The 24,132-nt window shown below is 39.5% G+C and overlaps 1 protein-coding gene across 8 annotated transcripts in view; it reads left to right on the forward strand.

Annotated features, from left to right (window-relative positions):
* The window catches only part of kif21b (kinesin family member 21B), a 70,333-nt gene that overhangs the window by 31,106 nt on the left and 15,095 nt on the right, over positions 1-24,132 (forward strand). For 6 of the 8 annotated variants that reach the window (XR_011035440.1, XR_011035441.1, XR_011035443.1 and 3 more), the window contains exons 14-32: positions 543-734; positions 886-1,085; positions 1,167-1,274; positions 1,764-2,080; positions 2,498-2,681; positions 3,781-3,984; positions 4,068-4,169; positions 5,446-5,611; positions 6,580-6,640; positions 6,815-6,863; positions 7,443-7,687; positions 9,497-9,565; positions 9,703-9,813; positions 15,574-15,710; positions 16,969-17,149; positions 17,410-17,574; positions 18,169-18,286; positions 18,644-18,814; positions 22,971-23,170. Coding sequence is in view for 4 of the 8 variants with exons in the window: in XM_068315630.1 (XP_068171731.1) it covers positions 543-734; positions 886-1,085; positions 1,167-1,274; positions 1,764-2,080; positions 2,498-2,681; positions 3,781-3,984; positions 4,068-4,169; positions 5,446-5,611; positions 6,580-6,640; positions 6,815-6,863; positions 7,443-7,687; positions 9,497-9,565; positions 9,703-9,813; positions 15,574-15,710; positions 16,969-17,149; positions 17,410-17,574; positions 18,169-18,286; positions 18,644-18,814; positions 22,971-23,170 (2,980 nt within the window). In the remaining 4 variants the exon portion in view is untranslated. The remainder of the gene's footprint in view (positions 1-542; positions 735-885; positions 1,086-1,166; positions 1,275-1,763; positions 2,081-2,497; positions 2,682-3,780; positions 3,985-4,067; positions 4,170-5,445; positions 5,612-6,579; positions 6,641-6,814; positions 6,864-7,442; positions 7,688-9,496; positions 9,566-9,702; positions 9,814-15,573; positions 15,711-16,968; positions 17,150-17,409; positions 17,575-18,168; positions 18,287-18,643; positions 18,815-22,970; positions 23,171-24,132) is intronic. The other 2 variants (XR_011035442.1, XM_068315631.1) reach the window with 1 other exon arrangement.

Here is a 24,132-nt window from a genome sequence, read left to right on the forward strand (position 1 = left end):
ACATCAAAATATCTATCCTTTGTTTCACCATTGAATAGATTGCAATGAAATTTTATTTCTCTGTCTCTATATGTTTTGCTGTGTATCTCTATCTCTGTATCTCTCTCTTTCTCTGCCATCGACATCTGGTCAGCATTTTGACTTCTCCAGTGAAGTAACTCAACGTGTATTTGGTGAATTGGCCTTAAATTATTAATTCCGGACTCTTTTCTCAGATGTCCCCACAAGCCTCAGCTGTTGTTCGGAGCTGATTTGAGAATGTTAGTTCTGCTAACATATAGCTGCAATGGTGAACCATTCCTTGGCTCTCTTTGCGCCATTACCTGTTAACTCTTTCTTTGAGGACATTCAGTATTTTTTGACATGATTGACAGTAAAGGATGAAGACAAAATGATTATACTGATGGACAGTTTTGGATAGGACTATGTTTGATGTTACTGTAGGTTAATTAAAACAGACATTACATAAAGACTTGGCAACCTTTTGATGCTGTCCGTGTCATTTCAAGAGACGTATGAAGTCATTTTAACTCTTCTTTAAGCAGCAAACTTCCAAGCGGACCTGGCTGACCTGACCTGTGAGATTGAGATCAAGCAGAAGCTAATAGACGAGCTGGAAAACAGCCAGCGGAGGCTTCTAATGCTGAAGCTGCAGTACGAAGAGAAACTCATTCTGCTGCAGAACAAAATCCGAGACACTCAGCTAGAGAGAGACCGCGTTCTGCAGAATCTCAGTGAGTTCATGCTTCATGGGGTTTGTAGTTCATATATGTGGTTGGGTAACTGAAAACCTGGAAGTGTATCAAGTTGTTCAATAGAAAGGCATAAAGTCATGAAAGGTGAAGCGTCCTGACAGTAGGTGAACAATTTTATTTGGCGTTGCAGTGTCCATGGAGAATTACACAGAGGAGAAGGCCAACCGGATCAAGCAGGAGTATGAGAAACGACTTAAGGAGATGAACCGAGACCTACTGAAGCTACAGGCGGCACAGAAAGAACATGCTCGTCTCCTCAAAAACCAGGGCAGGTATGAACGGGAGCTGAAGAAACTCCAGTTAGAGGTTGCAGAGATGAAAAAAGCCAAGGTAAGGGTGGAGGAAGGGAGACTGAGTTGGGGGGAGATTGGGAGAACAAGACAGGAAACCTTAAACTTCTGCTATTTCTAGGTGCAGCTGATGAAGCAGATGAAGGAGGAACAGCAGAGGAGGAGAATGGTGGAGGCGAAGAGGAACCGTGAGATCGCACAGCTCAAGAAGGAGCAGCGACGACAAGAGGTCAGAATGGATGAAACATGTAACTCATGTATATAATTCCATTGGTATTTCAGTTACCTCTAATGAAGCATGCATTAATGATTTCGCTAGATTAAAGCCAAAATGGTTGTCAACAGGGACCAAAGTCTGTTTTGCTATTATTTTTACTTTATTATTTAAACATATTATTTAAAGATTCAGGCTGCATTAGCATAAACAGTTGCATACTGTAAATGTAATGTAAATGTATTCAGAGTCAGGTTCTCCATATGTCTTTCTGGAATATTCAGTGTCTTAATAATATACACAGACATATTCACACTTTTATTTTTTGTTTATCAAAGGCCACATTTATAATCCTGTCATGAAGGATTTTCTTTTTATGATCAAGACTTGGTATGTTTAGTAGTCTAGCTAATTCTAATATATGAAGAGAAGTTTGAAAATTTTGACAAATGATGGAAAACAAACATATTAAAGAACTGCTTGGATGTTTCCTTTTGCCTTTAGTATCAGATTCGAGCGCTGGAGTCTCAGAAGCGGCAGCAGGAACTGGTGCTGCGCAGGAAGACCCAGGAAGTTACTGCCCTGCGGCGCCTGGCCAAGCCCATGTCAGAGCGTGTCGCCGGGCGTGCAGGACGCTGGAACCAGACACCTCAAGTTACGGACTCTGGAGCCGAGTTATCAAACAGTACTACTGCAAGCAGCTCTGAACCTGAGCCCGGAAGGACTGTGAGTGGGCTGGTGAGGCAGTGGAACAACAAAAACAATGCGTTTGGATACATGGGAGAGAGTGACGGGAGCATGGATGGAACCAGGGTCATTGGGTAAGGCTGATTGATGTAGTCAACTCAACATTTGACTCCACTTACTTTCTCTGAAGCAGCTGTACTCAATATTTGTTTGGAAAGTATGCCAAAGTAATCCCATGGTGTGAAAAGGAGTTACTTGTAGATGAATTTACACATGATATTCACCTTCTTCAAAAATAGACTCCTAATAACTAGGAATGCACCTGCCGGGTTGGGGGGTCCGATGATAGTATGAGGGGAAAGAGGGGGGACAGTCTAATGCAAGAGGAGACTAGATGACAGGAGTCAGATTTCTATTTTGTGTGCTTTTTTTTTTTTTTTTACTACTGAGAGGATATAGATAAATGTCTTTATTTTAAGTTTGTTTTTTTTCCCTCACTTCAGCCTTTCTTACCTGTATTTTCATCATCCTCTTCATCTTCCTCTTGCCAGGAGCAGGAAGAAGTTACAGCGTAAGCCAGCAGGTCTAGGCAGCGCTGGAGTGGCAGGCAGAGCCAGCAGTTTCTCCAAGTCTGCTCGTCAGAAGTGGCAGGCCCTCGAGCGTCGCATTACCGACATTGTCATGCAGAGAATGACAATCACTAATGTGGAAGCTGACATGGATCGCTTAATCAAGGTGGGAAACACAGTTACAATTTTGGATTAATGTCAAGCAAAATGTTGTTTGAAGTGTTCCATTGGGGATTACACTCGGATTTTTATCACTTGAGAGGATGTCTTAAATTTTTTGAGTTGGTTGTTGAGGTTTTAATAAAATTACCCCCAAGTATTAGCATCATTCAATTAGAATTATAAATAAAAATTACATATTGGAGCATTCGTAGTAGGACATCATTCTGACTTTTCTGTGGTTGAATGTACATTTTGCACATTTCAGTTCAGATCATGTGAATGAGGTTCTTTCTTTCTTTGGTACTCACAAATACGATAAGTTGAATCTCCTCCAAAAATCCACGAGAAAGAGCAACATGCAGAAAACGTTGAATGAAACGCTGCATGTAGTAAAATTTCAATTTTTTCATATTAAAAGCACTCTCTTTAGGAAGCAATTTCTATTGATCTGTAATGGAGGCAGGGAACTTGACTACAGTACTTGACCGTTGTGTGTGACGTGGTCACAAGACTAAGGCTTTTCATTTTTGAGACGTTGGATTTTCCCCGAGGAAATCTTATGGATTTTCATTCAATACAATCATGAATTACAAGAAGAAGAAGTATACTTTATTGATCCCCACAAGGGGAAATTACAGAGTCACTCGGTTAGTTTGACAAGTATACAGGGCCCCTGAACACACAAGCACACAAGGGGGCCTGTAAGCATGCAGTTAGTACAATCACATCACTACACACATCAGGGAGGCAGAGTGACGGGCAGCGGCTTCGGAACGTGCCCCAATTTGAGCGGCTTGTAGGAGGGACGGCGCCTTGCTCAAGGGCGCCTCGGCAGTGGCTGGGAGGTGAGCTGGCACCTCCCACTGTCAGCTCACACTCCTGGTGGCATCATGGGGGGAGCGGGACTCGATCCGCCGATGGATGGGGCGATCAGTCTATGAGGCATCTGCTCTACCGCTGAGCCACTGCCGCCCCAATTAGATCAAAAATAGTCTTTTATTCAAAAAGGCTAAGACATACATTTTATCTTTGATTTGTTTTATATGCCGTATCAAAAGTAAATGTGTCTGTGTTTTGTGCTTTGTGTGTTTTTGTTGAGCTAGAAACGAGAAGAGCTTACTGTCCAGCAGGAGTCGCTGTTGCACAAAAGGGAGGTGCTAATGGCAGATGGGGAGGGGCCAGAGGCAGAGGACCGCCTCCTTCAGGAAATTAATGAGGATATTGAAGTCCTCAATGCAAATATAGACTATATCAATGACAGCCTGTCTGACTGTCAGGCCACCATTGTACAGATTGAGGAGACCAAGGTATGAACATACGCACACACTGACACACAGGTTGGTGATGCTTTCTGAACAGCTGTAATGTAGGCCTTTGTTTCTTTGTGCAGGATGAGCTGGACTCTGTGGACACCTCAGTGGTGATCAGCTCCTGTTCTCTGGCTGAAGCTCGACATTTACTGGACAATTTCCTGAAAGCTTCCATAGACAAAGTGAGTTGTCTTTGCTCTCTGGTGTGTGGAACTTCAAATAAAGAACTAGCTAAAGTTCTGTCAGATGTTCAGCAAGAAATAGATTTTTATTGCCGTATCTACAACTACAGTACTGATGATTATAACACATTATTTCAAACCATAGGAGTAGATTTCCAGGGCAAAGGTGTTAAGTGGTATTACTTTATAAGTAATAAATAAGTGAAAATGTTCTGTTTATTTGTACCTCACGGGTTTGGTTGTGTCTGCCTTCATCTCCTCAAAAGCCACTGGAAAAAATTCAAAAAATTTCACAAATTTGTTCATGTTTCAAATATTTTCAGACACATTTAATGTTATGTGTTTTGACTACCTAATTCTGATGCCTTTCTGCTTGATACTGGCAATGATATCTGCTCATCAGCACAAATTGTACTTTTTCACTTGTGGTGTCATGTTTTAGTCATTGGTGATGCACCTCATTTTGACATAGCTTAGAATATTCAGGTTTCAATAACAATGTCGACTGCAGAGGTGTGTGTGTGGTCTTGTGTATGTTCCAGTTGATGTTGCAATGACCTGAACTGCTTTTAAGTGAGATGCAGGGGTGGAGATCTGTGGACCCATCGCCATCTAGTGGTTTTTTATTGTACTGCATGATGTCAGAGGCGTAATTCTTAATAATAAAAATAATAATAATAACCAGTACTTTATTTGTCCCCCTTAGGGAAATTCTTTTTACACTTCACACTCACATGTAAATATATGTGAAAAAGACACCCAGGTGTTACAGGTTACAGGCCCTTGAACACAGCACACACTAGGGGCCTGTAGGCATGCAATTAGTAGACAGAGAACATACAGAGGTACAAGGGAGGCGGAGTGACGGGTCGCGCACGAGGGTCGCGCCTCAATGAGCATCTTGTAGGGGGGACGGCGCCTTGCTCAAGGGCGCCTCGCTCAAGGGCGCCTCGGCAGTGGCTGGGAGGTGAGCCGACACCTCCCACCGTCAGCTCACACTCCGTTGAATGTTCTGGCGGGAGCGGGATTCGAACCCCCGATGGCTGGGTGATCCTGTCTTCTAGACGATTCTCCACCGCTGATCTACTGCCACCCCAATACACCCTAAAATACACCCTAAAAGTAATTGTTGCTCAGAACTATGAAGTGTCTTTAGGTACACACGCGTGTGTGTGTGTGTGTTGGTGTGTGTGCGAGTGTGCATTTGCGCGTGCATCTATGCCTATGTGGTCACATTGACATTGTTGACTAGATTTGCCATTGTGTGTACACGCAGAGTTTACAGGTGGTTCAGAAGGAAGCTCAGATCAGACTATTGGAGGGTCAGCTGAGGCAGACGGATGTGATTGGCTCGTCTCACAATCACATGATCCTGGATGCCCTGCGAGAAAAAGCAGAGTACATCCCCGAACTCCAGGCTCTTATTCACAATGTACAACAGGGTGAGTTGTGTTTTTTCATCAGTGTAAACATTTTGAAGACTTTGAACTGTATGTTGCTGTCCTGGTTTTTCTTTTGTGTCCTTCTCTTCCTTTCTTTATTTTTCAATCTCTATTTTTATGCTGCTGTTTGAGTTAGCATATTATTAACATATTAGTTTTGTGAGATGAGATGTTTTCTATGAAGTATAAAAGGCTGCTATTATTATTATTATTATTATTATTATTATTATTAACAATACAGCTTTATAGTGAATGAATATCTTTAAATATAATACCAACAGGGGTACAAAGTCTTTTTCAGCTTTCTTTAGCTTCTATCTTTTTAAAGATTATACCTCAACAGACATGAGTCATTTAAAGATGATATCTCCTCCTGACACCCACATAAAATCATATCACAAATTCACTTTTATGTGAGACATCCCCTAGTTGCCATAGATGGAAAAAGTACACAATAGTTTCAGGTTAAATCAGGTATGAAGTCACCTGAAACACTGGTAAGATAAATCTAAAAATAAAAAAAATGAAAATCACCAAATATTGACATAGAAAGTGGCCAAATCATCTTTTTATGGAAAACTAAAAAAATGTGTTGAAAAATATAAATACAAAATGTATGCAATTAAACTGTACTTACATTATAATTTATGCTCTTGATATTTTGATCACCTGGCAAAATCATGTTCCTATCGGAACAACAAATTTAAAATTGTAGTAAATTAAAATAAAAAATGTGCAGCTACTTATAAAAATCAACATGTACAGTATGTTAAGTCTGTTGAAGCTAGAATGTATCTATGATGAACAGATGGCCAGACTGTGAAAGTACTTAAAGCTACAATATTCAGCCCATTTTACTGGACACATTATGTTAGAAGAACAGGTTATACCATCTACAGACGTACGGGGTGGCAGTGGTTTACCTGTTCACCAGGAGCTGACACGTTGTATATTTTTGGTGCTTCCAGAAAATGGTTACACTAGCACAGACGAGGAGCCGTCTGAGTTCAGCCAAGCCTCTGACAGCAGGTGAGACTGCAGTCTTCTCACCCACACGACACCTTTGATACATGACATGTCACAACTGTCTTTTCACCGTGACCCTCAATATTTCCTGCAAAATTCTTGTCTGGAAAATAAGTACTCCATTCCTCAGCTTGTATGTGTTTATAAGCCTAATGCTGACATCCTCATTTCCTGCAGTGTATGCCAAATGAAAGAATCCAACAGTCAAGATGATTTCAGAATAAAGGTAAACTGATTTGTATTCTTGAAATGAATTTATTAGTGTTGTTGTTGTCATCAGTTTCTGCTGTTTCTTTCAGCACCCAATCCTGTCAGATCTTCAGGAATCAGTGATATTGTTGATTTTGCCAGTTTTTGTGTTCTTCCATAATCGGTATGTTTGGACCCATGCTTTCAATGTCGAAACACATGATTCTATCAGAGTGGTTGTTGTTCTCTTTGGAACCGTGAGATGGCAGTAAAAGCCTTCAAATGCTCTTCCATTCCATAAAATTTGTTTTGGTCTCCTGTGTTAGTCTCCTTTTATCCTCTTGTTAATGGGCTACTCGCTATGCATTATTGTGCCTTTTATTGTTTTTTTCTATCCAGCCTTTGTTTGACCCAGCAATTTTTTTATAACCATATTTTCACACAACTGAATAATGTTTTCATGCTCTACGTTGAATTTTTTTTGTGCTTTCATTAGATTAATTCTTAATCTTTATGTAATGTTTCAGATTTTTCTATCTCATTATTGTCCCTCTGCTTCATTTCAATCCCTCCCTCAATGGTTCTCTCTAACACAAATGGCATATATCTTTTTCAGATGGAGCCTCGTCTGTCAGCTCAGATGAAGGCCGTCTCAGCGGAGTATCTGGGTCCTGTCCCAGACCCCTCATCAGGAAGCAAGCAGCAGCACATCACCAAGTCTCTGGCCTCCCTTACAGACATCCAGGAGGACAGCCTGAGTCTGGCAACGGCAAGCCTGGGACTCAGCCTGGCTCTTCGAGACCCCTATCACCGAGACCGAGTGTCCCGCACCATCAGCCTCCCTGTGAGGGGACACACCTTGTAAGTGAATCTTGAGATGAAGCTAGTGAAAGACAGATTCTGTCTCAATTTCTGGGAAATGTGAATGCTGGGATTTTATTTCTTTAATGATTGACAATAACTCGTCAGCAGTTGCTGTTGTTGCTCTATGTCAACAATCAATCTATCATATATGTAACATTTTAAATCTTTGAGCCACGAGACTGACTTTCCTTTGACAACTCATTATTTTGTTTTTATGCATTACTTGTAAACATCACCCAAAGTTCAAAATAGGTGTATTCCTCTACCATTCATGCCAAAAGTTAGCGCACATTGAAGTGTGCAGCAGCATTAACAATGGCAGCGTTCCAATATCATTCTCTCTCTCTCTCGGCTGTCTCTTCACTTTTTGTCATTTCCCGTCTGTCTGGATGGCTTGTACATGGTGAAAATTAATTAAAGCCCACAAATCTATTTACAACCACAAAATGCAAGGAGAAAGCCAAACTAAGTGACATTCTGTCACTAAGTGATATGTTAGGTTCGTCATCTCCTCCTCTCCAACCGGTCTCTGTTATGAAAACCAGTCTACACCGCTCGACTCAGAAATGCATGTTAATAATTAGCTGAGCTTCTAGCCGCACCAAGGTAATGACAGAGACAAGTACGGAGTGCTTTACAATGTGATGACCTGTGTCTCATTAATCAGCATGGCCGCATACAGATAATGAAAATATATAACTTAATATAGAACCGATGATGTAAAATTCAGTCATTGCTAGTATGTAGCCAGCACTTATAGATGCCAAAATTTATTTTTCACTTTATTTCATCAAGTCTTTATATGTTAACTTAGCTATCATCTACCATGTAAACATTAACCATTAACTTTAGACATCAAGCAATGCTATTTACAGTTGATCAGCCTGTCATTTATCTTTTGGTTTTAGTGTACCACTAACAATTCAAAACCATTACATTTAATTTACTGTCATACCATCAGTTATTCACAACTTTTAACTGGCTGCTTAGACTGTTTACACATAAAAAGCACGATCAGAGCAGAACTTGACCATTGATTTTAAGAGTTGAATGCAATTACTTTTACAATTATACAATAAATTATTTTGATGACTGTATGTGGTTACGAATCAAAGTATTTTCTAGTTTGCATTAATTTGATCCAGTCTGAATGTCTTTTACTTTTTTAAGTATAGAGGACAACATTGAAAAGCAACACTAATGAAGATTGAATATACATTAATGCAATAATATGAATGAATCCATTTTTGAGATAAATGTATGAAACATGTTCTCTGAGTTCTTAATAAGTCTAGCACATATACAGGTACACAGATGGGATGCTCTTGTGTTTCATACTGAAAGCAGCCACCAAGGGGTGATAAAAATGACTTGGCTTCACTCGCATCTTCCATATAAGGCAATAATTTAGTTTAAACTGGCTAACGCTAGCCCAGCGACTTTTGAGCAAGATGAAAAGAAAGATCACTGTATACGGTTGATGTGGGTTTACTTAGAAAATGTGCAGCTACTTTAGCAAAAAACAGTTTACTAGATGAATGAACATCTGAGACTAATATGCAGCTGATTGCATGACCATGGAATATTATGAAAACAGAAAATAAAGAACACATTTTTACATTACATTTTACATCAAAAGAAATGAGCTTTCCAGAGGTTTTGGTCTGGTAGAAATATTGGTAAGCTGAATAAAACCCTTGTTACAAACAAATTCCCAACTCTGCTATAGATGTTTTGTCATTATTTTGCCTAACCTAAAGTTTTGCTTAGCTAGATTTCTTGTGTGTGTGTCTGTGTGTGTGTCAGTCCCAGGCAGTCTCGTGGTTACGATACGTCTCCAATAACAAGAAGGAAGTCTTATGATCGTGCATACAGGTACATGCATGTTAAATTCAGTTTTGTCACAGATCAATCACACATTGTAGTGAATAAAATATTATCATGCCTTTGAATCTGAGGGCTTTTGGCTATTTTCTTTTATTAACTTTCTGTAACCTCCTTCCCCTCATCAGGCCCACTGATGGTTATACACCCCCTTCCTCCCCTCCTTTGAGGACCAGGAATGACCGTAATGTCTTTTCAAGGCTCACCAGTAACCAAACTCAAGGCTCTGCTCTGGACAAGTGAGTACCTTTTCACACAGATACACACAATTACACACAGCTTTAGTGCTTTTTCCCCTCACACTCTCATCTTATCCATTCCATCTCACCTTTACTGTGAACCATTCTTTCCTTTCTTTTCTTCTCTTCCAATGTTTAATGTCTACACTCCCTGACCTAGTCGATAGGTTAAGGGTCACACCTTTTGAGAGAAAAGTACTTTTGTCCTCGGTGTAGATGTACCTTTGTAGATTTTCTATTGCCCCTGTCTATCTTCAGATGAATCACACTCTTAGATAAAAAGTCTTAGCCCAGAATTAATGTAGCACCAGGTTGTACAGATTGCACAGACATTCAGACGTACAGTGTTCGGTGTGGTAAACTCAAACACATGGAGACACAACAGTCGTAGACAACTCGGAGCTGCATTTAACAAAAGCAACAACAAGGTGTAATTGGAGTGTGTTTCTAATCCATTTATAGGAGTTACCAGGAAGGAAATGCAAATCAGCAGGGAGAAAGCTTGAACTTCTTCTGTTCAAACAAGCACATACTCTAAGCTTGCAGTTGTGGTTGGAAAAAAACCCTAAAGAACTGGTGTATATCTGATTGGAGATGATGCAATGCCCATGACAATGATGGAGACGGAAATCAGCTTGTAAAATCTAATCTAATCCAATCAAACAGCACTGCAATAAATCTTATCTCAATAATGTTCAATTTTGTTGAATAATGTTCTTTAGATTCATGGTAATCTTTCAGACTGGTTGCGGTGTTAAACAGGCCCTTTGTATATTTATTTATTCTTTGATGGTATTTCCAAAGTAAAATGTAATATGCCCATTTCTGTGTCAGTGTGTTCAACACCATCAGATTGTTGATACGAGGTGCCTGTTTGCTACGAAGTCACCAAGGTTGGAATGAATAATCAGCCTTTTCCCTTCTTGCTCATCATTTCCAACTTTTCCACTCCAGTAGCTAATTTGAGTTGAAGTTTAGCTCGGCTGTAAAAGTGTTCATTTTGTGATCTTCATTAATCCAAAATCCTTCTCAGCTTTAATGATGGGGTTTTGTTTTTGTGTGTTGTCTTTATATATATACAGTACATGTTGAGGGTGTATAGGCACCTGTGGGTGCTCATTATCTGGAGCGAGGGAAGGTAAACACGTTGGTTCATGTCATCTTCCTATGCAGGAGTTGTCACTAGTTTGAACTGAGGGCAGATAAGAGAAAACCCTCCTACAGAACAAGAAGAGGAGAAAGAAATGGCGTTAGGCTCTTCCATCCATGTATCATCTCAATTTGATTAAAGTTACTTTTCGCATTTGATCTAGACACTCTTGTTTTAAGTTAGGAGTGGGGGACATGCAAGCTGTCTGTACTGAAGTGAACTTTTATATTCAGAGACTTATAATATAAATCAGTTTTTTTTCCTTTTGTTTGGCTTCATTGTCCTAACATTACTGACATTGACCTAAGTTGACACTCATTTCATCATCACAAGCATGAGCTCAAAGTTAAGTGAACCTAATTTATTGAAAAATTAAAAAGGCAGAATCAGTCATCTCAATGAATTTTTGCATAATTGCATATCAAATGAGAGAACTGTAGTTCTCCAGTTCATCATTGAAAGTTCACAAATTCTATTAAACTTCAAAATGTCTCTTTTGTGATTGTGTCAGCCTGCATGAATCCAGTTTCTGTTTGTGTGCAATGGAATTGTTGTTTGTGAAACTGGGGTCAAGCGTTTGACAGAGATTTGAAAGATACCATAAAATGAGGAAGATCAATTTTGATCAATGCTACCCTGTCTGCTGTTGGATAAGAGGCTCTGAAACTTCGATCGTTTTTTAATCTTCACATTAACACTTGCGTCCATTGAAACCAATGACTACATAAAGGATTTTGTGTTGATAGTCTGCCAGAAAAACAGAAATTACTATGCTTATAGTCACCCTGGCCAGCAGTAAATATCAAGAAGTAGAAGAATCACTTCTTTACACCATTACTCCCCCAAGATGTGCAAGAGCGTTTTTTTAAAATATCATTGTTATTCCTTGCTTATGAATGTAAAGCACAGACTCTCAGTGACAGCCCTTAGGCTATTAAATATTTACAATATAATAACACTTATATTGCATTGTTACATACCAGCCTCTGCCTTTGAGCTAATGTGGAGGTATTATATCGGTGCGTTCTGCATCTCTTTTTTACCTCAACAGCTTTCTGTGGGCTTGTCTGTGAGTTTGACTGACGACTTCATTGTCCATTCTGGATTTTCTCCTCTATTAACCTGTTTGCTGTCCCTTGTGTTATTTTCTGTACTAATCCCCTCAATATGGCTGGAGAGAGGGTAAACGCAAGAGACAACACCGCCATCAGAGGAGCCACATGTAGAGGAGCTACACAACTCTGTTTGACCACCCTGATGTCGGTGTTTCCTTCTCTATAACCTTCTTTGCTTTGGTCAAATTAATTGTATGACATTCTGTCAATAGCTAGATGTAAAAATGGATCCTAATCTCACATCTCTATAAATTTTAAGCAACAGCTAGTTTAGCTCTAGCATACAAACTGGAAACAAGGGGAACAGCTAACAGAGAGTCTAATCTGTGAGCACCTCCGACGCTCACACATTTCCTCTTTTAGTTAATCAGTAGAAAACATTGTGAAAATGTTATCATTTAACATGTGAACAAATGAGAGTTTTTTGGTGAGTGACTTTAATTCCAAGAGGCAGTTTCCCTCTTTTTTTACAGTCTTCTAAAATAAGCTAAGCCTGAGGTGACACTTGTAGAGGCGGTATCAGTCTTTTCATCAAATGCTCACCAAGAGTGCGAATAGGTGTGTTTCCCAAAATGCCAAACTATTTTTTTCCTTTAAAGTTAGGCACAAAAACAGCCATTCCTGTTTGTGGTTGTGCCTATAGTCAACATGTTTTACCACAGTAAACATGGAGCCAGCGGTCAAGGAATGCAGCCTGTTCAGTGGTCATCTTAGACAAGCGTTGCCTGATGATCACTGGACATGCTTAATTGTTTGACTGAGCTTTCCTGCCTGTTTGCTCACCGTGTCCTATCTAAAACCCTTTTTGTAGTCTCTCCTTTTAACCCTTTGCAAGCAACCCTCTTCTCTCTCCTTACTATCGTTAACCCTTTCCATTTCCTCCCAATCTTCCCCTCTCCTGCTCCTCTTCTGCCTCTAGGTCGGATGACAGCGACTCCTCGCTCTCTGAGGTGCTCAGGTAGAGGAACTGTTTGTCACACTCTGTTTTCCCATCTGCCTGTTGTCTCACCTGGTGTCATCTCATCTCCACCTGTAACCAGTGCCTTTGCTCAAAATTTCCTCCACCTCCCTTTCCTCTTCGGTGGGTGAGACATCTGTGGTGCATGTTTTAACCACACCAGGTTTCTTGACCCACTGGCCTTCCCCACATGTGTGATGTTGTGCTTCTAGGTGGTGCTGCTCGCTTATTAGTCTTGAATCAACATTACCACGGTTACAGAGACTAAAAATTACATGGGAAATAAGAAAATATGCAAATCTAAGCAAACATTATATAAAAGTAGAAACTGAGTGATGTTTTGATCAATAACTTGACCAATAACCTTTTCAAACACAATAAATCTAATAAATATTAAATTATATATAATGAACAAAAATGTATCTAATATATGTGATATGTCATACACCTAAATTTTAAAAAAATCTTAAATTACATAAACAAATTGTAGTATTATCAACTCACACACAAACACACACGCACGCACGCACGCACACACACACACACACACACACACACACACACACACACACACACACACACACACACACACACACACACACACACTTCTGATGCTTTTCTCAGTGTGGTTCTTCTGTTTTTGTTTGTACTGCAGAGAGCACAAACTGATCTCCCTTTATGTTTTTTATGTTTTCATTAGTCTGCTGGTCTCATGGTGTTTGGCCGTGCCACATCCGTTAGCAGCCTCCAAATAGTGCACATCGCAGCAGCCTTAAGATCTTCTATGATAGAATGGGAACACTTTGTTACTTGGATAACTGCAGTTCTTTAAGAAGTAGATTGTTGTGCTTGTCTTTATTGTATTATGTGCAGTATACACGTGTCCATAAAGACCAAAACAAAAGACAAAGAAAAAAAGAAATTTTCAAAATAATGACGCATAATAGTTAAATGACAGGTATCTAAAGAGGTGTGTGAGTTGAAAGATTCTGGTACATTTTATCAATGTTAAAGTTTAACATACCACTGCTTCTAATCGTAACGTGATGTCGCTCTCAGTCTGTATCATTAGGATTGACAGTCAGAAAGGTTAATGTTAATAATAATGTTAAAATTCATTAAAATGGAACTGCTACTCAAATTATATTTCTGATCCTTTTTAAAGGATTATTTGTCATCTGTTGGAACTTATTAAGTGTTATATCCTGTCACAAGCCTTTCCATTATAAAAAAGGACCAAAAGTGGGTGTGGCGGATTCTGTTATTTTTCTATCACAGAATCTGCCACATTTTGTGGCTCTGCAGGAGTAGAGGCAGATGTTCTGATTATGTTACCTCTATACTTACCCATTTAAGACACATATTCTCTTCTCTTGGCCCTAAAAGACAACTGCCTGTAGAAATGCTGAACCTCAGCTCCCACCTGACTTGCAGAGAATGGATGCTGCATGTGGCGATGATGACGTCTTAGAACATTGCTTTGTGGTTTATTTTTGAGTTGCCTGCTGCTGTGAGGTTGGTTTTGTGGGTTGGGATTCATTTTAACTATTGTTTTGAGCCTATTTTGTGCAAGTTGTTTCCCTTTTTTTTAAATTTCATAACATTTGGCAGACATGCATGCATCATTTTCCAATTGACCGATGACTGACATCTCATGATTTTGGTTGGCATTTTTATTCATGAAAAGAAGAAGGTATGCCAGAAGGTTTAAGTGTTAAATTTTTTGTTTGACGTATTTTTTGCGTGTGTTTCGATCTGGGACATCAGCATGTGTTCACTTACAGAAAAGGAGCATGTTACTATCTTTGACAACTTTTTAGCACACCTCTCTGTTTTGGTTACACAATGCAGAAATCTTTTCCCAAGACTTGTGTGTAATCACAGATTCTCTTTTCTCTCCTCTAATTCTCACTGTTTAACTCTAGCACTCTCTCATGTTCACATACACGTACAGGACCACTGGTGTTATTAGAAAGCCCACCAGGGAACAATTTTCCCACATTCCTCCCTCTTCTTCTCACCTTTCTCTGCTCTGTCTCACTCTGCCGACTGTTCTCCAGGCACTTCGGCCTGTCACTGGGACATAAATTGGGAGGGTGAGGGGCAGCAGTTCAGCTAGAAAAATTGAGTGCACATGAGAGACTGTGTAAGTGCGTGAGAAAGAGGGGAGACTGTACCAGTTGAATAGGAAAGCCCCTTATTCTGTTATAATGCCTTAATTAGACTGTTTCCACAAAAAGAAAGGAGGGCCAGTAGAGATGGAGGTGGTGGGCTCAGAAAACCAACAGCTAATTATGTTCGTAAGTGTGTAATTTCATATTCCTAGTGTTTTATGGGGGTGCATCATCTGTGTGAATCCAGCATGGGTTCATGGGTTTGTATATTCCTCCTGCAAAGAAAAGAACATTTATGTGATTGTGTGCATGCTTGTGATTTAGTTTAACAGTGCATACATTTGTAGATGTGTAAAAAGAACTCAGTCTTATTGAGTTATACTGAAGCGACTGTGACACTACATGTACATGTGTGATCTCTAGGGGTGTGATTAATCCCATTGGGGGTGTAAAAGGGGGTCGGACAGCACCCCTGCAGTGCGTTTCTGTAGCTGAGGGCCATTCGAAGCCTGTCTTGTGCGCTGATGCTACAGATGAACTTCTCTTCACTGGATCGAAAGGTACAAATATTAATGAGATAACTGTTCTGTGCAACACTGACTGTGTCACTCTTTCTTTAGTAGGTGGTTTAATGTAAATGTCTTTAATGTTTGCTATGTAATTTATAACATTGCATTTTGTTTTAGAGCTGTTATGATGGACCTATATGAATGTTAATCGTCAAGATGACTAAATATGATCGAAGTAAAATATTTGACAATATTTGAATGTAGCCAAAATATCATAAAACATGTTGATTACAGTAGTTGGCTTTAGGGAGTTTTTATATTTTGAATAAGACAGGCTAGCTGTTAGCCTTTACCTCCTGGTTTAATGCTTACCTAAAACAAGTGTATCTCTAAGTTTGTTCTTTGGTAAGTAACGTCTATTTTTCTTAAATCAATTAAAAGATTCAGACAACTGGATGAAGGTTTTAGTAGGATTGTGTGTAGCAGAATAGAAATTTCCAACAACCAGTATTGGAAATTGTAATCTTGGGGAGTTCCCCACGTTGTTTTCTCATGTTCACATTTTGATCAGTGGCTATAATAATAATAATAATAATAATAATAATAATAATAATAATTTTAAAAAGTAAATATAATAAAACATAAATATAATAAAACGTAAATATAATACACACTGATCTAACTGATATTTAGAGGATAAATATTCTTACATCTGTTTTTCTTCATCCAGCTAAGATTAGCTCCATTTAAACTTGGATAAAGCCTCAAAACACTCATCATTCAAATCTGACAGACTTAATGGGAGGGGGATGTGGGGGCATACAATCATTTTCCCATATGGATCAGGGTTCAATACCACTCCATTTCACAATCGGCTGGCATGGAGTAAAACTCACTGTATCCTATTCCAATAATCACCAACTTTATTTTGTTTGAACTAAGTCTTAAAAGAACAGTTAAATGCAAAACTATTATGCCACAATTTTCTTCTGTGTCTTTCTGCAATTGCTGGCCTCTTTGTGCCACACGATTAACTTGCTTTTACTAAAATGTTTTTTTACTGAGCAGTGGTTCTCAATTCCTTTGGAGCACTTAACATGGAAATTGCCCCCCAGAATTGCAAGGGATGGACTCTGAAGTTAAATGATAGTGAACATATTCATCCAATCACCCAACGCCAGCATGTCGCAAAATTACAATAAATTATAAGAAAATAACCACCTGATTGATTTGATCTAGCATAATATGCATGAAATTTTCAATCAAAAGTGTTACCCAGTATTTCAGCTATCTGCCTCCTTTCTTCTAGATCGCACCTGTAAGATTTGGAATCTGGTCACAGGTCAGGAGATTGTCACTCTCAAAGGACACCCAAATAATGTGGTGTCCGTCAAATACTGTCCACAGTCCTGTCTGGTCTTCTCTGTTTCCACCTCCTACATCAAGGTGTGGGACATCCGAGACTCTGCCAAATGTGTTCGCACACTCACGTAAGTTTCCTCTATGCAATGAGATAAATGGAGCAGAATAGAGCTGCTACACAAAAAATGCAGTTGAGGATAGGTGTGATAGATGTGATTTAATGCTTCTGCTGTGCGGTGATCTGCTTCAAGTTGCAGAAAAGTGACAAATGAAAAGAGAGGAAATGACATGAAGTCTAACTTTCCATCTATTAACCTTGTCTTTGTCTCTCTTTCTCTGTCTCGTATCCTGATTTCCTCTTCATTCATTCGTCTGTGTTCCCTCACAGTTCATCTGGGCAGGTGGTTTCAGGTGATGCGTGTGCAGGTACCACCACCCGCACCATAACCTTTGCACAGGGTGAATGTCAGATCAACCAGATAGCCCTCAACCCATCCGGCTCTGTGCTCTATGCTGCTGCTGGAAACTCAGTTCGCATGTGGGACCTCAATAGGTACATTCATTAATTCATAGGCATTCATGTATCAATTGTGTATCACTTGCAATGCTGAGTTATTCATTGATTCATTCTGTAGATTATTTATTTTAAAGATGTACAAATTATATTCACATGTCAAATAAATGAATATAAATGAATATAATATCTGAATAAACAGATTTGAAAGACGGGTAAATATATTTTGTGGCGAGGTCATCCTCTCTTCATGTTTTCTGTTTCTGGAGCAAACTCACCGATTAGACCCTTGTAATGATTGAGAAATTAATGTATTAAATATCCTTCAGTAGCTTTGCCAATGAAATCACTGACTGCGCAGCATTACATTACCGCCGAGACAGAAAGTTATTTCATTCAGTGAAACTGACACCTTGAAAATCAGATCTTTCTAAGTAATGAATGTCACAGATCTCTGCTTTTCCTGTCTTGGTGTGTGTGTGTGTGTGTGTGTGTGTGTGTGTGTGTGTGTGTGTGTGTGTGTGTGTGTGTGTGTGTGTGTGTGTGTGTGTGTGTGTGTGTGTGTGTGTGTGTGTGTGTGTGTGTGTGTGTGTGTGTGTGTGTGTGTGTGTGTGTGTGTGTGTGTGTGTGTAGGATGCAGGGGATGGGGAAGCTGACAGGCCACATTGGCTCTGTCATGTGTTTGACAGTGGGACACTCTCAGCTGGGTAAAGACCAAGTTATCACTGGCTCCAAAGACCATTATGTCAAGGTAACAGACAGACAGACACACACACACTGACACACATACACACTCCTTCTGGGCAGAATATCAAGTCATCCACCATGTAACATCTGTGTTATGTTTTATACCTTTTTACGAATATAATGCTGCCGCATTATTTAATATCACACACACACACACACACACACACACACACACACACACACACACACACACACACACACACACACACACACACACACACACACACACTCTGTTATACTGCCATATTTCAGCATAAACAGTCAAACGTGGCATAGAGAAGGCCTTCACTGTGATCCTTTTGTGCAACCTATGTATAAAATAGAAAGGTTTCTAATCTCTTGCTCCATGTTTTCTCCTCAGGTGTTTGATGTGGCAGAGGGAACTCTTGGTAATGTTGGCCCGGCTCATAACTTTGAGCCTCCGCATTATGATGGCATCGAGTGTTTGGCTATACATGGTGATATGCTGTTTAGCGGTTCAAGAGATAATGGCATCAAAAAATGGGATTTGGAACAGCAAGACCTCACCCAGGTTTGTGTGTGTGTGTGTGTGTGTGTGTGTGTGTGTGTGTGTGTGTGTGTGCCTCAAGTACAGTTGGTGTTAACTGTGAAGATTTGTGTTGTTGAAGTGGTAAAACCTGACACGTGTCTTGATGTAAATGTACTAACATTATCTGAGTCTTATTTGTGCTGGCTATCTCGACACACAATGTGAAGTCAGCAGAGTTAAGTTAAGCAGGAAGCAGAACGATTTTATTTACATGTCAAAATTCAGGAGTTCATGCATCCAAGATTACAACCTGACTGCTGGTGACGTGTTCCTGCAGGTAGAGTCCTACTGTTGTTCTCTTAGGCTATTAAATTGTTGACTTTAACTCACATCAACATGTGAGCAAAGCCAGTCGTTCCGTTTGATCTATGTTGGCACAGAATAAAAATAGCTTGTGGAGATTATTATTATGTTGCCGCTTGGGATGCCATATTAACTATTAACATATTGCTCGCTGTTCTGCAGGTTGTGTAACTGAGTAAAATTAACCTGTCGTTAGCACTGCAGCAGAGAGCGTGTTACCAACAATGAACAAACTGAATTTTTAGTATTCAAAGGTCATCGTTGCGGAATGGTTCAACCATGGGATTGAGCTCAATTTGTTAAGATTTCTAAAATATTATTACAGCTTACTGTAACAAAGTCAGCCACTCAGAAACCTGACAGTTTCTGGAATTCTCCATCATTCGGACCAAAAGTCTAAAACTCTGTGTGTGTGTAGCAGTGCATCTTTTGTTAAGTCACACTCATGACAGATATGACAAGACACACACACCACACACACACACACACACACACACACACACACACACACACACACACACACACACACACACACACACACCATCCTTACTGCTTGACACTGTACTCGTTATCTGAAGCTGGCTCTGCTGTGACAGTGGAAGGCTTCTCTGCTAGTTGAGCATTCAGTTGGTGCTTGGCTCCCTTCTACTCTTCCTTTACCTAAAATGTTCTGTCAAGAACGTCAGTAGAGAATTGTCAGGTGTAATGTGGCAGGAAAGCACTGTGTCAACATCAGGAGAGCCCACATGCATCCCAACACAGGTGAAGGAAAGTCTGTGTTTGTGTTACTCCTGCGATGTATTCTTTGTTGTCTCCATATGTTAGTAACGCATAATAAGGAACCATGTGGGTGGATGTGGATTACACATCTGCATGCACAGTAATATGCAAATAATTTCATAAAGTGCTGCTCAATATGCATGAATTCTATTTAGCCGTTGAACAGATAAAAACATGAACACAACACGTTATTATTTGCATTCTAAAGCTGTGTTAAATCAACCCGGTCATCACTGTGGTCTGTGGCATATGACCTTAGCTTCATTTATGAAGCAGCTGACACAATCCATTTTCCAGCCTCCCTCACTCAATAGTCTCTGTCTAATTATGTAATAGGATCAAATTGTGGCTTGGGGTATTGTAGAATATATTGCAGAAGACTCTGGATTGCTGCTGCAAGCTGTTCTGCTTTGGTCCTACTGTTGCAATGCATATGCCATTGTGCATTTTTGAATTACTCAATGCTGTAGTTTAGAGATTCCCAGTTGTTAGTCAAAAGCCGTTTCAACTTTGGGCGTAACTGGTTTGTTGCTTTTTCATGCCAATGCAAGATAATGCAGTGTGGTGGTGCTCTGAGGTAATAGAACACATTAACACTCTTTACCTGCTGGTGTAAAGTTATTACAAGTGGCAAGGCACACAAGGTGTGTGTGTGTGTGTGTGTGTGTGTGTGCGTGCGTGCGTGCGTGCGTGCGTGCGTGCAGGCGCGCAAGTGTGTGTGAGTGACCTCTTAATCTCTGAATTAATCTCAGGTGTTCCATTCAGACCCACTCCCACAGGTGTTTAAGACACTGTCATAGGATACCACTTTTGCAATAAGTCAGTTTGTGAAATTCCTTCCCTGTCAGATTGTTCATGGTCACATAGTGCTAGTGTAGAAGAAGCATTTTAGGAAAAAAATCAACTCAGACATGAAGTGCAGAATATGGAGTCACAGAATGGGGAAATGTAATTTGTAAAAGTTGCCAACTCTGTTTTTTTCAATAAGTGCAGTTCCAAACTTCCTGGAGCATTAGCATCAGCACAAAAACAGTACGCAGAGAGCTTCATGGACTGGATTTTTCTGGCTGAGCTGCTTCATGCAAGCCTTACATCACCAAGCACAATGCCAAACCTTGAATGGAGCAATGTAAAACTCACCTTCACTGTACGCTGGAGAAGCGGAAACATGTTCCGTGGAGTGACGAATCACTCTTCTCCGTCTGACAGAGCCTGGGTTTGGCAGATGCCAGCAGAACGTTATCATCCTGACTGCCAACAGTAGTGACTGGTGGAGGAGGGAAAGGTTGTAGCTACAAAAGGCACACCAGTTCCACAATAATGTCTATGAATGTGGAAACGGAAGTCACAGTTTCTGGCTGTGTTACAATACTTGGATCAATTGGAAGGTTTTCTCTTGTGGAATTGCATCTCCTTTTGTAGGAAATATAGGAAGAATATAAGAACTATTGTCCTAGAGATCTCAAATGTACCGGTAAATGTAAAAAATTCTCTGTTCATCACAGGAATTCAAATTTTCAGCATAAAGCTCTAAACCTTTACAAAAGCAGCTTTCTGCATCTCCCTTACGATGAAAACATATTCCTAGAATTTGGAATCATGTTGGTGTCATTATTATTTCGATTGTGATTCAAATTTCATAGTATTTCACTAACAGGGATTTTCTTCAGAATCAAATTCAGACCCAAAACATTGGTTCTGCAGCAAATTTCCACAGTGATATTTCTATTCTGTTATTTCTGTTTTTTTCTCTAACAACATCCTGACAGTAAGGTAATGTAAGACTACATGTATATATCTTTACACACAGTTCATCAATTTTCATGTCTAATAGAGAATTAGAAACATGTACAGAATTCATTGTACTGTATTTATACCATTCACCACTAAATTTGTGTTTTTTGAACTCTCCTTTTCTCCTGGTCCATCAAATCCTACAAGTGTCAAGATGTCTGAATGGCGTTTTCCTGCTGTCTTCACTGTTGTCTTCACTGTTGTCAGTGTGTGATACCAAACATGATTTCACACCTTTTACAACAATGAATGTCCTTCTCTGTTTCTCATTGACCAGTACCAGTATCAAAACATCCTCAGAGAAACATGATTTGTCATATCGGCACTGAATTATGTAGTGTAGAGCTAGTTGCAGCCATTTGGATAATGTCACTCACGGAACTGAAATAGTTTTCAACTATCTATTCTTCATGAAGAGTCATTTAGCAGAAAACAACTCAGAGTTCTGAGGCAAGGGGAAATCAACTTTCAGCAAAAGCTTGTGGGTTGTTGTTTATATGGTAAGGAACAGACTTGTGCGAGATTGAGAAATGGATTAAGTGGCTGGTCGACCGTAAATAAAGCGAGAGAAACAGCAATGTGAAGAACATATAGAGGAGGATATGCGGACAAATTTTTGCATTTTTGGGAATGATTTTTTTAAATATTACATTAATTTGACAGCTTATTTTTAAATGCATAAAAAAAGTCAGTAGTCAGTAAATGATCGATGCAGAGTAAACATCAAAAGTACATAAATGAAGATGAATTAATGTGAAGTCCATTTAGTCAAGATATGCAGAATAATAAATTAAATCAAAAAATGAAAGTTGATGAAAGGTTGGTAAAACCTTGTGTGAAAACCTTTCAGGGGATTTATTCTGAAGTGCCGATAATATTTTGACAAATTTCTTTCAGTAGCTCACCTCTGTATCACCATAGGTTTGTTTCACACCAAGCCGTGTGATTATAAAAAGAAAAAAAGCATTACAATTTAATCAGGTTATTTTGCTCTGGAATCAGTTCGTTCCTCACAGCAGAAGTAAGGAAAATGAAAATGTAGATAAAAGTATTAATATTCTACTCTGGGAAATCTGTCATATCAAAGGGTTTTATTAAAGATTTGTATAAAGTTTTAAAGGTCATATTAGATCTATTTATATGACCTGAATGACTCATAAACCAGCCTTCATCTTATGCAAATGGTGTCCTTATCTGTTCACTTCAGAACTTTGTAATGTCAACATTAATTTCTTTCTAATTCCTGGTCTTCACTCTACAGCAAATCCCCAACGCTCATAAGGACTGGGTCTGCGCTCTGGCCTACGTCCCGGGTCGACCCATGTTGCTGAGTGCCTGTCGTGGCGGCATGCTGAAGGTGTGGAACGTAGATAACTTCACCCCTATAGGAGAGGTCAGAGGTCATGACAGCCCCATTAATGCCATATGCACTAACTCAAGACAGATCTTCACTGCATCCAGGTAAGAAAAAAAAATGAATGCACCCACCATTAAGCCTAAAATATTTCTTAGGATCATATAATTTAAGAAGTGTCCGTCAAGCAGGAATCAGGAATTCCAAATAGAAATTCCAGATTGAAAGAAAACAACATACAGTAGTTCTTTAGACCACACAGTTGTTTAGCCTTTTCTGTGACTTCGCTTCAAACTGTTAGATTTGATGTGAGCCCGTCACTGTTAATTAGTGACATGTCTAGAACGTTCTTTTGTATCAGTGGCCTGATGACGGCAGCCTTCAGAGGCTGTGGGAACACACCTGACAGAGGAAGGATGTTGAAATTTTTGGAAAAGATCTGAGACTCTGCAATTAGAAAACGTGTTGGCACAATATCAAGGCAGCAGGAGGAGGATTTCAGATGTTGTTTGGCTGGACAGGCAGATAGGCTTTATTTATCTCAGGTTGGGAAATTCCTGCATGACAGCAGAGTAGGAAAAGATAAGGCACTGAATAACAAAATAATCAAACAGTATGAGATGAGGCTGATTAAATAAAATATATGGATCCGTGACATGAAGTAGTTTACATCATAAAACAGCGTGATACAGCGTGATGAACAACACACTATCCAGACTGGTTTTAAGGGTTTTTGTTTTTTAATTGTCATTAAATCCTTTAAAAGATAAATAAAAAACATCCACTTGCATGTATTATTTGTCTGACATGAACTATTTCTCTTTCCCATGGAGTGATTGTTATCCAAACAGTAATTAGGAGAACACCAATGATGATTGTGTACAACTGGCTGTCATGCTCCTTCATTATCATTAACAAAGACACTGTAGTTAACTGATCATGTACTCCTCTGCTGTAAACGCTCTCTAGAGCGCCAAATGTTTTTTTTTTAATCCTCTGCTGAAAAGGCAGTGTTTTCTCCTCTTTGTTTAAAGTTTGTTTAACACGACCGTGTCCTGCTGTTTTGGGT

This window comes from Antennarius striatus, chromosome 5, assembly GCF_040054535.1.
Source record: "Antennarius striatus isolate MH-2024 chromosome 5, ASM4005453v1, whole genome shotgun sequence".
Lineage (NCBI taxonomy): Eukaryota > Metazoa > Chordata > Actinopteri > Lophiiformes > Antennariidae > Antennarius > Antennarius striatus.